At 35.9% G+C, this 14,365-nt stretch overlaps 1 protein-coding gene and 1 non-coding gene across 2 annotated transcripts in view; one reads left to right on the plus strand and one right to left on the minus strand.

The window, feature by feature from the left end:
- The window catches only part of SCRN3 (secernin 3), a 36,672-nt gene that overhangs the window by 8,951 nt on the left and 13,356 nt on the right, over positions 1-14,365 (minus strand). The window contains exons 6-7 of the mRNA XM_049616017.1: positions 1,430-1,592; positions 405-585 (exon numbers count right to left, since the gene is read on the minus strand). Of these exons, the coding sequence (XP_049471974.1) occupies positions 405-585; positions 1,430-1,592 (344 nt within the window). The remainder of the gene's footprint in view (positions 1-404; positions 586-1,429; positions 1,593-14,365) is intronic.
- On the plus strand, positions 3,262-3,364 carry LOC125911957 (U6 spliceosomal RNA). Its single transcript, XR_007454536.1, has one exon. It is a non-coding gene; the product is annotated as a U6 spliceosomal RNA (small nuclear RNA).

Consider the following 14,365-nt stretch of genomic DNA (forward strand, 5'->3'; position numbering starts at 1 on the left):
GTGGTTTGAAGATTAAATAAAATATTCTATTTTGCGTAATGATACCATGGTGCCGAGTGTATAAAAAGTGCCCAATAAATGTTAGGTATTGTTATTATGTTTAATATACTAAATTTCTCTAAGAGATTCATAGTGCATTCTTAACCATTATTTTAAATCTTTGGTTTGAGCTCTACTATAATTGAACATCTAAACTATTTTATTTTTATTTTATTTTTAAAAGCTTTTATTATTTTTTTAAATGTTTGTTTATTTTTGAGGGAGAGAGAGAGTCTAAACTATTTTTAAACCTATTTTTACATGAAGGAAGGAAAGAAAGGTGAAGTTCCAAAGTTCAAAATGTGGACTGAATCACACTTTAAACTGTTCTTAATGATAAAACAGAGAATATAATTTAATCATACCTCCTTTTTGTCTATTACTTCCAATGCCTGTTGATGTTCTTGATAGAGTGGGTGTCTTCTGTCAGGCTGAAACTGAAAACGTGGTTTCTTTTTAACTGGGTCTTCAAGATCAAATGTTGGTGAACTGGTATCCAATAGTTGTGAAACATTTGGCACAAATATGAAAGGCTTAAAAACAGATCTAGAAAAAAAAGTCATAGAGTTGGCTTGTGGGGATAGTGGGGATAGGAAAATATTTAGCATTATGCTAAATCTTCTAAGATACCCTCTAGTTAGAAGGGCCTGGCACAGAAACAGTGTCCAGTGAAATTATAGTCCATCATTTTCTACTGAAAACTCCATAGTTGAAGGGTAAGAACAATCCTCAATGTTACAGATTGAGGATTAGGATCTGGAATGAAATCACAGCAGCAGTATTAATAAAGTGGCCTCAAGTCTCACTCCATCTTCTTGAAGTGATCTTTAATAACATGAAAGACTGTAACACTGAGAGAATATAAGATCATTTCTCAATGTAATGTGCATTAAGTTCTATGAGAGACACTAATGACTTAAGACAATTGTAACATATCTAAAATCCAATTTTAGATATAACTTCAACTACTGATAGTTTAAGTTTTACAGGCACATATTTTCTAGATATGAGCGGATAAGTAACCATCTAAATCCAGCACAACTACATCATTTAATCTTCTTAGTATTCTTAACCATCTAATATTATAATACTGAAATCTGCAAAAGAAAACCATCTACTTTCTTTTCTTGACAATTTTAAATATATTTGGCCAAAGAGAGTAAGGATAACTGCAGACAAGAAACTATTAACATTTTTGTCCTAAAAAATGAGAATAGTTATGGCAGGAATGCACATATGTAAATGGCAGCCTACAACCTGAACAGAAAATATATCCAAAAATTATTGTCCTATTTGTGTAAGAAAAAGTTAGCCTGGCAAAATCACCAACAGACTGATGACTATCCTAGCCCCTGACCCCTTGTTGGTTTACAGTATTTTGTGACTTTACCTCTCAGGATCAGGAGTCCCTGTAAAGAAGTGAATGCAAGGAAGGTTGGAGTCTTGAGGTAAAATAGAAACCATGCTTGCAGTGGTCAGGAATTCTCCCTCCATATTAATGCCACTTGGTTTATCTCGGAGAATTTCCATCATTGTTTCAAAAGTTATATTTCCTAGGAAAATCATTTCAAAAATCATCAAATACATATGAATTTGCAGGTTGACATGCTGCAATCATGAACTGCTTTCTCTGTTGATAATATATAACATGAGATATTGGGATAAATTAGATATTGGGATAGGGATAAATTAGAGATTGACTACGAACAAACCTTGTATCATAACTATTCGTCTCATTCCACTATCATAAGGAAGATTTCTTAAAAAATATAAAACACACTAAATCTCAAAACCATTACTATCAGGTAAAATCTGTAACTTCCTAAGAAGGAATCAAAAATGCAAAATACACTCAATCTCGTTGTCCTTACAAAAATTTTTAAGGTGTATTTAGTTAGCAGTGAACTGACAATATCAGTAACTATCATCTGAGCCTATCCATTCTGGGAAGCAAATATTAAAAGAATACAGTGCTTGGTTTCCAGTATTATACAAGGCGTTCTTTACAAAATAAAATACTCCTTTTCCTGTAATTTCTGTGGCTGATATTAATACTCTTATCTGAAAGTGTGAACTGTAACCTGAGTGGGAATGAAGCAAACAAAACACATTATTAGTTAGTGGGATTTTAATGAACATAAATCTGCTGGACTACTTAAAATATTTAAATGTCCATTGTGTGTGATAAAACAGATGGCATTATATTTTGTTTTCTGCTTTCATATGTAAAGTTTGATATTTTAAGGAGTTTTTTATTTTAGAAAAAGAAACTATTTTATCTCTTTAGCAAACACAACATGACCATGGTTACAGAGAGCCTCAGAATTCCATATTTGCAAGGCATTTCCACCAAAAAACTTAAAAAGCCATCGTGCGTTCGGACATCTCTGCTCCTTGCTATACATATCCATGCTCAAAGATGTGGTTCAGGATCTAACTACCTCATGAAAGATGAAGAATCTTACCCCCTTACACAATGCAGTCCTCCAAAACGTAGCCCAAATATCTTCTACTCACATGTCATAATTCTCTTCCCTAAAATTTGACTCTCAATTCCCCCCGAATCAAATTAAAACTCCTTCATTTTAAAAAAGTATTTATGTTTAGAGAAAGAGAGAGAGCACAAGCTTGGGAGGTGCAGAGAGAGAGGGAGAGAGAGGATCCCAAGCAGATGAACCGTGAGATCATGACCTGGGCAAATCAAGAGTCAGACGCTTAACAGATTAAGCCACCCAGGTGCCCCCAAACTCCTTCAAATTAAAATTTACCATTAGGATGAACTTAAGGAATATGTGCCTGTAAAGGAAAATAAGCTTTTCCTTTCATATAAGCATTCTTGATTTTTTGCACGTATAGCTTCTATCTCTGCCATTAGATTATAAATTCTCTAAAGACAAAAATGAGATTTTTCTCTATTTAGTTCTCATTCCTCCAACAAATACTTATTGAGCATCTACTAAATGCCAGGCACTGTCCTAGGAAATAGAGAGATAGACAGACAGATTGATATTGATGCACTTTGACACAGATATGTAGCTCTGTGAATATAAAGAAGTGAAAGTTCCCTCATCCAATTTCAGTTGGAGGTAACCACAGTTAACAATTCAAAAAGGATCTTTCAGGAAGACTTTCAGAATAGGTTTAAAAGCTTTCAAACAGGAAATTCTCATTATCAAAAGAAAAGTGGTACAAGAAAATAGCCATTTAAAGCAACACATCTAAGTGCTCGCTTTGGCAGCACATATACTAAAATTGGAATGATACAGAGATTAGCATGCCCCTGAGCAAGGATGCCATGCAAATTTGTGAAGTGTTCCATATTTTTTTTCTTATTCTTTGATACAGAAAGAGAACATTTTATTTTTATTTTCCGTTAAAAATTTTTAAGAATTTTTTGCTATAGTTTTTATTTTTTGTAATTTTTTAAATTCTACTTTACTTTCCTCATTTCATTTTATTCTATTTTGTTGTATACATTTTTAAATTTTTAACACTTCTTACTTTTTTTTCTTTTCTTTCCCTTTTTTCTCTATTCTATCAAGCTTCTTTCAAAAACCAGGCCAAAACGCACCTAGGATCTAGCTTCCTTTATTTGATTTTTTGTGTTGCTTTTAATTTTTTAATTTTAATTTTTTTATTAATTATTTTTCTTCCTCCAAAATGACAAAATGAAGGACTCGCTCCAAAAGAAAGAACAGGAAGAAATGACAGCCAGGGACTTACTCAACACAGATATAAGCAAGATGTCTGAACCAGAATTTAGAATCATGATAATAAGAATACTAGCTGGGGTTGAAAAAAGCATAGAAGACACCAGAGAATCCCTTTCTGCGGAGACAAAAGAAGTAAAATACATTTGAGATTGCATCTCAGTTGTATGCCACAGCGGCAAGAATGGATGAAGCAGATCAGCGATATAGAAGACAAAATTATGAAGAATAATGAAGCAGAAAAAAGAGGGAAACTAAGGCAAAAGAGCATGACACAAAAATTAGAGTACCCAGTGACTTATTAAAAAGGAATAACATCTGAATCATAGAAGTCCCAAAAGATGAAGAGAGAGAAAAAGGAGTAGACAGTTTATGTGAGCAAACCACAGCAGAAAATTTTCCTTACCTGGGGAAAGACACAGACATCAAAATCCAAGAAGCACAGAGAACTCCCATTAGATTCAACAAAAACAGACCATCAACGAGGAATATCATAGTCAAATTCACAAAATACACAGACAAGTAAAGATTATGAAAGCAACACGGGAAAAAAAAGTCTTTAATCTATAAGGGAAGACAGATCAGAGAGCTTATGGAAGAAATTGAAGAAGACACAAAAAAATGGAAAACTATTCCATGCTTATGGATTAGAAGAATAAGTATTGTTAAAACGTTGACACTACCCAAAGCAATCTACATATTCAATGCAATCCCTATCAAAATAACACCAGCCTTCTTCACAGAGCTAGAACAAACAATCCTAAAATTTGTATGGAACCAGAAAAGACTCCAAACAGGCAAAGCAATCCTGAAAGTGAAAAGCAAAGCTGGAGGTATCACAATTCTGGACTTCAAGCTATATTACAAACCTGTAATCATCAAGATAGTATGGTACTGGCACAAAAACAGACACTCAGATCAATGGAACAGAATAGTGGGTCCAGAAATGGACCCACAAACGTATGGCCAACTAATATTTGACAAAGCAGGAAAGAATATCCAATGGAATAGACAGCCTCTTTAGCAAATGGTGTTGGGAAACCAGAACATCAACATGCAGAAGAATGAACCTGGACCACTTTCTTACACCATACAAAAAGTAAACTCAAAATGGATGAAAGACCTAAATGTAAGACAGGAAGGCACCAAAATCCTAGAGGAGAAAGCAGGCAAAAACCTCTTTGACCTTGACCGCAGCAACTTCTTGCTCAACACGTCTCTGGAGGCAAGGGAAACAAAAGCAAAAATGAACTACTGGGACCTCATCAAAATAAAAAGCTTCTGCACAGAGAAGGAAGCAATCAGCAAAACGAAAAGGCATAAAGAGAATGGGAGAAGATATCTGCAAATGACATATCAGATAAAGGGTTAGTATCCAAAATCGATACAGAACTTATCAAACTCAATACCCAAAAAACAAATCATCCAGTGAAGAAATGGGCAAAAGACATGAATAGACACTCCTCCAAAGAAGACATCTAGATGACCAACTGACACAGAATGGCTAACATTAACAACTCAGGCAACAACAGATGTTGGTAAGGATGCAGAGAAAGAAATCTCTTCTGCGCTGCTGGTGGGAATGCAAACTGGTGCAGCCGCTCTGGAAAACAGTTCAGAGGTTCCTCAAAAATTAAAAACAGAACCAGCCCATGATCCAGCAATTGAACTACTAGATATTTATTCAAAGGATATAGGAATGCTGTTTTGAAGGGGCACATGCACCCCAATGTTTATAGCAGTGCTATCAACGATAGCCAAATATGGAAAGAGCCCAAATGTCCATCAACTGATAAATGGATAAAGAAGATGTGTTATTTACACACACACACACACACACACACACACACACACACACACTAGAATATTACTCCTACCATCCATCACAGCTTTCTGCAATCTTTGGTTCACTGGCTAGCTGGTGTATGACTAAAATGAGGTCTTTTTTTTGGAAAGTCTCTCCCCAATTTTCCTCTATGACCTCCTAATTTTATATGCTTGGAAAAAATTTATATTTCTAAAAGTATAATTCTACTAGAAAAAGGAAGTAGGACCACTGATACTTAATTACATACTCGAAAAGCCAAAGAGGATGGAATTGAAGGATTTTTTTACGTTTATTTATTTTTGAGAGAGAGGGAGGGAGAGAGAGAATCCCAAGCAGGTTCTGTGCACAGAGTCTGATGCAGGGCTTAATCTCACGAACCATGAGATCATGACCTGAGCCGAAATCAAGAGTTGATACTTAACCGACTGAGCCACCCAGGTGCCCCCCTAGAGGACAGATTTTAAAATTACCAATTCAATAGAGTATCAGTGAGGTGTTCCTTTAAATAAATGAAAACACTCAACAATTTTTATAGATAAAAAATAACTACTTAGCAAATATAATAGAAAAATATTCCATTCACATTACCAGCCAAAAATATAAAATATTGAGAAAAAACTTAAAATTTTGTCCATTGCATCTCATGCTCCCACCTTAACAAACTAGGAAAAGAGAAAAATAAGCCCAAACCAAGCAGAAGGAAATAATAAAGATAAGAGCAGATGTCAATGAAACTGAAAGAAGAAAAAACAATAAAGGAAAGTCAACAGAACAAAAATCTGGTTCTTTGAAAAAAATCAATACGATTGACAAACCTCTAGCTACACTGACAGAAAAAGAGAGAAGACAAAAATTACAAAATTACCACTATCAGGAATGAAACAGGGATATCATGACAGACCCTGCAGACATTAAAAGCAAAAGGGAATACTATGAGCAACTCTATGCACATAAATTAACAACTTGGAAGAAATGGACCAATTATTTGAAAAGCACATATTACCTAAACTCACTCAGTATTAAACAGATTATTTGAATATCCCTATAACTATTAAAGAAATTGACTTTGTAGTTTAAAAACACACAGAAAAGAAATACCCAGGCCCAGATAGTTTCGCTGGAGAATTCTATCAAATATTTAAGGAAGAATTAACAGCACTCTACACTGTCTCTTCCACAAAATAAAAAAAGGAGGGAACACTTCCTGATTCACTGTTAGGCTGATGTCAAAACCAAACAAAGGCAGTACAGAACAAAACAAACAAGACAGACCAATATCTCTCATAAATATAGATGCAAGAACCCATAACAAAATATTAGCAAACAGAACCCAGCAGTACATAAAAAGAATTATATACCACAACCAAACTGGGTTTATTCCAAGGATACAAGGCTGGTTCAATATGTGAAGATCAATGTAACTTACCATATTAACAGGCTGAAGAAGAAAGAGAATCATATCAATTGACACACAAAAAAATAATAAACTTCAACATCTATTCATTACAAAACCTCTCAGCAAACAAGAAATGGAGAGAAACTTCCTTAACATGATAAAGTTAAGCATCTACAAAAAGCTACAGCTAACACTACACTTAATGATAAAAAACTGGGGCACCAGGGTGGCTCAGTCGGTTAAGCATCCGACTTCAGCTCAGGTCATGATCTTGTGGTCCGTGGGTTAGAGCCCCAGTCGGGCTCTGCACTGACAGCTCGAAACCTGGAGCCTGCTTCAGATTCTCTCTCTCTCTAGTCCTCCCCCAGTCACACTCTGTCTCTTTCTCTCTCAAAAATAAATACTAAACATTAAAAAAATGATAAAAAGACTAAATGCTTTCCCCCTAAGACTGGGAATAAAGCAAGGAAGTCAGCTCTTACCATTCTTATTCAATATAATCCTGGAAGGTCTAGCCAGAACTATAAGGCAATAAAAAGACACAAAAAGTATATGGATTGGAAAGGAAGAACTAAAACTGTCCCTATTTCCAGATGATATGATAGTCTATATAGAAAATCCCAAGGAATCCACCCAAAGGAGAATCTGCCCAACAACAATAACAACAACAACAAAAACCAAAAGCTCCTAGAACTAACAATTTCAATGAGGAAAGTCACAGAACACAAGATCAACATACAATAAAATAATAACAATTTGAAATTTTGAAAAAATGTTCTAATTAGAGAACAATTTATTTAGGCTCTATAGAAGGGAACTAGAGAACTGTTTTCTTGTTTAGGTTAAGATTGCAAATACTATAGGTCCTGCTTCCCTTCTACAATCCATCCTAAAGAAACAATTTTGGGGGTGCCTCAGTGGCTCAGTCCATTAAGCGTCCGACCTCCGCTCAGATCATGATTTCACAGTCTGTGAGCTCGAGCCCCACATCAGGCTCTGTTCTGACAGCTCAGAGCCTGGAGCCTGCTTCTGGATTCTGTCTCTCTCTCTCTCTGTCTCTCTGCCCCTCCCCTGCTCATGCTCTGTCTCTCTCTCTCTCTCAAAAATAAATAAACATTTAAAAAATTTTTCTTAAAAAAGAAACAATTTTGAAATGCAGACAAAACTTAATAAACCAAGATGTACACTGCAACATGGTAAAGACTGGAAAATGACCAAATAGCAAACAATACTATCTGTTACTTGCCTGTGTCCTACCTTCCACTAGTTATTATGTTCCAGAAGGTCAGAGACCATATCAATCATATCTGCTGCTATGTGATCTCATGTCTAGCATAGAACAAGTTTTCACAAAAGATTTAACAACAAAAAAAGGCAATATGGAAAACCTAGATAAAACTACACAAGTCTTAGAAACACAAAAGAAAATTTCAATAAATGGACAGCCATATCTTGTTCTTGAATAGGAAGGCAGTATTATTAGATGTCAATCCTCCCCTAAAATAATCTGTAGTTTTGATTCAATTCCAGTCAAACCTCAAAGAATGTTTTGGGAGGAGAAGCTGAATAAAATTATTGTAAAATTTATCTGGAAAAATGATCAGTCAAGGATTGTCAGGAACATTTTGAAAGAGCATAGTAGTGAAGATATCCTTGTCCTACCACATAAAAAGAAAAAAACAGTATTGCAAATTCCCTCATTTTTTTCTTTGTTCATACAAGTATTGAGTACTTACTGTGTGTACTTACACTGTTTTAAACAAAACTGGACAAATACAGTAATCTAATTTACACATGGGTTTACTTAGGAATTAATTTGATCAAGTTGGTTGACATTTCAAATCAGTAGAGAAAGATAATCCATTTAATCATTAGTACTGGGATCACTGGATAATCATTTGAGTGGTGAGGAAAACGGTAGAAGCCTAATTCATACTTTATTTTAGAGTGATTCTAGAATCATCATAATTTAAATTTACAAAATAAAGTTATAAATATAAGATGTAGATAATCATTTCTGGGGGCACCTGGGGGGCTCAGTCAGTTAAGCGTCTGGCTCTTGATTTCGGTTTGGTCCGTGAGATCAAGCTCTGTGTTAGCGCAGAGCCTGCTTGGGATTCTCTCTCCCATTCTCTCTGCCCCTCCCCTCTCTCACACACTCTCACACACTCACTCTCTCAAAATTAAATAAACTTAAAAAAAAGATAACCATTTATGGTATAGTAAAAATGACCTTTCTCAAAGGACATCAATGCTAGAAACCATTAAGAAAAATTCCATATAGTGCAGTGTCTGAGAGACTCAGTCTCCCTCTCCCTCTGCCTCTCACCTGCTCATGCTCTGTTTCTGTCTCAAAAATAAATAAACGTTAAAAAATGTTTTAAAAAAAGAAAAATTCCATGTAGGACAAAATCAGCCATTATATTTTTAGTTTTCTATTTATGCCAGCTATTTTTCCTTTTTTCTCCTTCCTCTCCCTCTTGAATTTTTCAAGTGTTTATTATTTTACTTCTCCCCAGTTTATTATACATTCTTTTATCATTTTGTTAGTTTCTCTTGACTTATTACAGTCTGCCTTAAATTAATTATCCATTAACCCAAGGACCTTACAACACTTTAACTCCAGTTACTGCCTCCGGTCTTTTGTGCTATGCTCAGACATTTAATTCTACTGTGTTTGTCTGAGTCTTCTGAGAAGCAGATGCCATGACATATGGTTAAATGTATAAGGACTTTATTAGGGAAAATGACTATGAGGGAAAATGCCTGTGAGAGAAAATGAGGAGGAAGCTAGAGTATGATGGAAGTCTCAACCTGGGTTTGGAAAGTTGAGAGGGAAGAGAAGTTGAGTTGGAAGTGTCCTAGAATGCCACACCATCTAAGAAAACCTTTGCAAGCCTATCAGGGGTTCCTTGACCCAAAGTCGGCCATTGGAGGATTCCCATGATCCCAGGAATTCCTTAGTCTCCCTGCCTCTTTCAGTCATTGGCAAGGAGCAGCCTGTGGGAAGCATAGTCTCAATACTACACAAAATCCATGCACAACATATTTTGAACACTGCAGCTATGGCCATTGGTCATAAAATTATCATTTTAAATACTCAATATTCATTTAGTTTTACCCACTTATTTCCTGTTTTTGTTGCTCTTCATTCACTCCTGCTTACCTTGCTGATATCCGAGATCATTTTTCCTGCCTGAAGAATGACTCTATTTTAGTGCCAATTGGTTACTGACAAATTTTGTTTTATTTCAACTTCATTTTTGGAGGAGATTTTCACTGGTATTGAGTTCTAAATGACTAGTCATTATTTGTCTTCATCACTTTAAAGGTGTCCTTTACAGTCTTCTGGATTCCTTCCCATCTAGTAAAAAGTTAATCGGTCAGTCCCATATTTGCTCCTTTGAAGATAATATGTATCTTTTCTCTCACTGCTTTTAAGATTTTCTCTCTGTTGGTTGTTGTTTGGTTGGGCTTTTTCCTTTAGAAATCTTACTATGATGTGCCCAGGTATGGTTTCTTTTCATTTATTCTTGTGGTGTATAGAGCTTGAAGCTGTGGATTAATGACTTTTTTTAGTTTTGGGAAATTCTTGGCCAATATCTCTTCAAATATTGCTTTTGCCCCTCCATATTCTCTCTGTCCTTTCCTGCTGAGACTCCAATTACATATGTGTGAGACCTTTTCACTGAGTCTGAGATGGCTCTCTCACTCTTTTTTTTTTTAATGTTTATTTATTTTTTTGAGACAGAGAGAGACACAGCATGAGCAGGGAAGGGGCAGAGAGAGAGGGAGACACAGAATGTGAAGCAGGCTCCAGGCTCTGAGCTGTCAGCACAGAGCCCGACGCGGGGCTCAAACTCACGAACTGTGAGATCGTGACCTGAGCCGAAGTCGGACGCTTAACCGACTGAGCCACCCAGGCGCCCCTCTCACACTCTTATCTATATTTTCTAAACTTTTATCTCTCTGCTTCAATCAGGAGAGTTTTTACTGATCTTCTAGTTAATAATTTATTTTGCTAAGTCTAATCTGTTATTAAACCAATCCATTGAATTCTTAATTGCAGTAATTAGAATGCTATAGTTCTATTATTTCCACTTGATTCTATTTATAGATTCCAGTTCTCTGATGAAATTCTCCATCTCTTCATCTAATTTTCTTGAACATATAAAACATACTAATTTAAGTCGGTGTCTGCTAAAGCTATGTGGGGAAATACGTTCAAGAATTCCATATATTTACATAAATGGCTTAGAAAAAAGTTTAGGGTGGAAAGCTGCCACCACGGGGCAAAAGCGTCCAAGGTTAGCTAGCGAGATTATTGTAATGGAATCACGCATAACTTGTTATATCACCTGCAGGAAATTACTTTCCATCTGGTGCCAATATACTATTGTGCTTTGATCGCCACCCCCCCCCCCCGCCCCGACCCTTTGCTTCTTACACACACAAGTTAACAATTACTATCTGATTGTTCTCTTCATGTTCACCACGTGTGTAAGATCTTGTTTTCTTCACATCACCATGTGTGTAAGATCTTGAGAGCTCAATACGCAGACAAGAGCTTTGTTTGGGGCTCTTGTCTCCTCCCAGACACTAGTCTCTCTCGTATTCAATTCTATGTCTGCTCTCTTGCTGCACAAGAGAGAACTCCAGACTCCTAGTCTGTGACAAAGCTAGTTTGTGGATACCAATGGGTTAGTTTCTATTGTCTGCTTTCTCTTGGTTTTTGGTCATTTAGTCTTATTACCTGGCATGTCTGATAATTTTTTACCCAATGTTGGAAACTATGAATGAAAATTTGTAGAAGCTCTTCATATTTTCAACAGAGGATTTAATTTTCTTCTGGTAAACACACAGAATATAGGTAGATTACCTACTGATCCAGTTGTGACTGGCCTGGTCCCTGTTTCTTCTTTCTCCTAAGTGTAGTTTTTCTGGGCTGAAAGGCTGGGGTGTTTCCCAGGCCTCTTCTTGATTGGCAATCAAATTTAAGTTTTGTCCCTAAAGCCTTGTGAGAGTTCCACATCTCTGCTTAGCTTTTTAAGCAGTTAGCAACTACTTTGGTCTTGATTTCTCAGTGTCTCATCCTACATATGTGCCGCTTAGAAGTCAATGATTGCTTTAAGGAGAAATTGTGACAAGAAGGTCAGGTGCTTCTCAGAGTGTAGATAGTCTTTTCTCAATCTGTTGAACCTAGACCCTCATGTCCTGTTTCAGGCGTTCACCTATGCCTTCATACAGTGGCTTTTATTCCTCCAGCTTTTTTGTTTTCTTCCTCCAGATTTTATAGGTATTCTTAGGCGGAGGTTAGTCTAACACTAGTTACTCCTTAATAACCAGAAGCAGAAGTCCAGCTCTGTGCTTTTAACCCTCCACTGTTGTCCCTCCCACCAGTCTCTTTTTACCCTCACGTAGTATCAATTTCTCAATAACAGTAATGAACATGATAGACCCATATTGGAACAAGTACAGTTAAAATAAAAACCCATAAAACATATAGTTTCTGGTAACAGATATTTTCAGATACTTTATATTGACAATGTTTAGGAGCACCTGGGTGGCTCAGTCAGTTAAGCATCTGACCCTTGGTCTCGGCTCCGGTCATGATCTCACGATTTGTGAATTTGAGCCTCACATCAGCCTCTGCACTGACGGCACAGAGCCTGCTTGAGATTCTCTCTCTCCCTCTGTCTCTGTGCCCATCCCTGCTTTCTCTCTCTCTTCCTCACAAATAAATAAATCAACTTAAAAAAAAAAAAAGAGGAAATGTTTAACTACTGCATTAAAATTAGTTCTAAAGAAACAAGTAACTTTAACATGGTTGACCACAGCTATTTGTTTGCTCTCTCCTAATACCCTACTACAATGACAGTAAAGGAATAAAAAACGAAATAACCCACAAAGAAAGCATGAAAAGCAAGCATTTCTGCCCCCTCCCATTCCCATGATATATGGGAATAATTAAAAGAAAAAAGCTTACAGCAAGTCTGTACGCAAGATGTGATTCTGTGACATTTCAAATTAAAATAAAACTGACTTCCATATAAAATTATGTTCTGTCCTCAGTCGGTCAACATGTTACCAACTGTTTTATGTTAATAGCAAATTTTCCATTTCTCCACAGGATAGCTATGACTTCAAATTCAAGAAAAATAATTTATAGATAACTTGTTATAGGAGCAAATCTTTCTGTTAATTTTGAGAAAATGCAGGAAGGGAAAAAAAGGGGGTGTACCTGAAAACAGCCCTTCACATTAAAACTAAACAATAAAGCAAAAGCCTACTATCCACTTCTATCTATCAGACACATCGCTTCTGCACCTAGTGAGATTTTAAAATGATTCAAATCTAAATTCCTATAAATGGCAAGTTTTAATGAAAACAGTGTCAGAACCATAACACTGCAATAATACAGGTATTATGAAAATGTTTTCTGTATTCAAAACCTGCAATTCTCAAAATGAAGGGAGGATTTACATGATCACTTGACTAGGATAGCTGTAAGTAATCCACTAGCACGCATTGAATAAGTACTGAGACCGCAGTAGCAGGGTTCAGTAAAATGAATGCAAAACACAGGGTGCAATTTCATTGCAATTTAAACTAGTTATTTAAAATACATGAGTGAATATAGATACAATTTAGATATACATGCAGCACAGTTAATAGCTATCAGGTAGCTGGAAAGACGAGAGGTAGGCTCTTCCGTCTAGAAAAACAGGAAAAATTAACTATAATGTACTAGTAGACAATTTTCTATGAAAGTATTGGGAAGACATTTATTCTTTTGGCAAAGCACAGGAAGCTGGATGAACTGTACTTTACACTTGGGAAGAAAAATAAGTTTCATGTCAGATGCAAGTCTTGCTATAATCATGTATGCATTTTAAATCTATAACTCAGTTATTTTGTAGTTAAATATAACAGAATTAATTATTCTGATGCAGCGGCTAATTAACTTATAATTACCTCTATTTTTTCTTTTGTCCAATTACCCTAAACCTTACGATTCCTGACATTTTCCTCTCCACCTGAATTATGTGTTGTTATTCTTCATTTTTTAAAAGGAATACCTGCTAATGTATGTCCTGAGCCTCTAAATTTATTGCCAGAAAAAAAGTACACAACAGCAATCTTTGTTACATTATCTGTAAGTTATGGCTTAATCCAATGAACAATCCTTTGTTAACTTCATCAAAAACCCTTATGAAACACACACAACATATCTGCAAGACACTGAACTAGGTGCTGAGAGAAATGTAAGTTCAAATAAGAGAGTCCATTTTTTTCAGTTTCAAAGAGGAGATAAACGAGCAGTTTCCTCATTCATAAAATGAAGCTAATACCCAATTCATAGTTCCCTGGAGAACATAATGTAATCACTTA

Source organism: Panthera uncia, assembly GCF_023721935.1.
Source record: "Panthera uncia isolate 11264 chromosome C1 unlocalized genomic scaffold, Puncia_PCG_1.0 HiC_scaffold_3, whole genome shotgun sequence".
Lineage (NCBI taxonomy): Eukaryota > Metazoa > Chordata > Mammalia > Carnivora > Felidae > Panthera > Panthera uncia.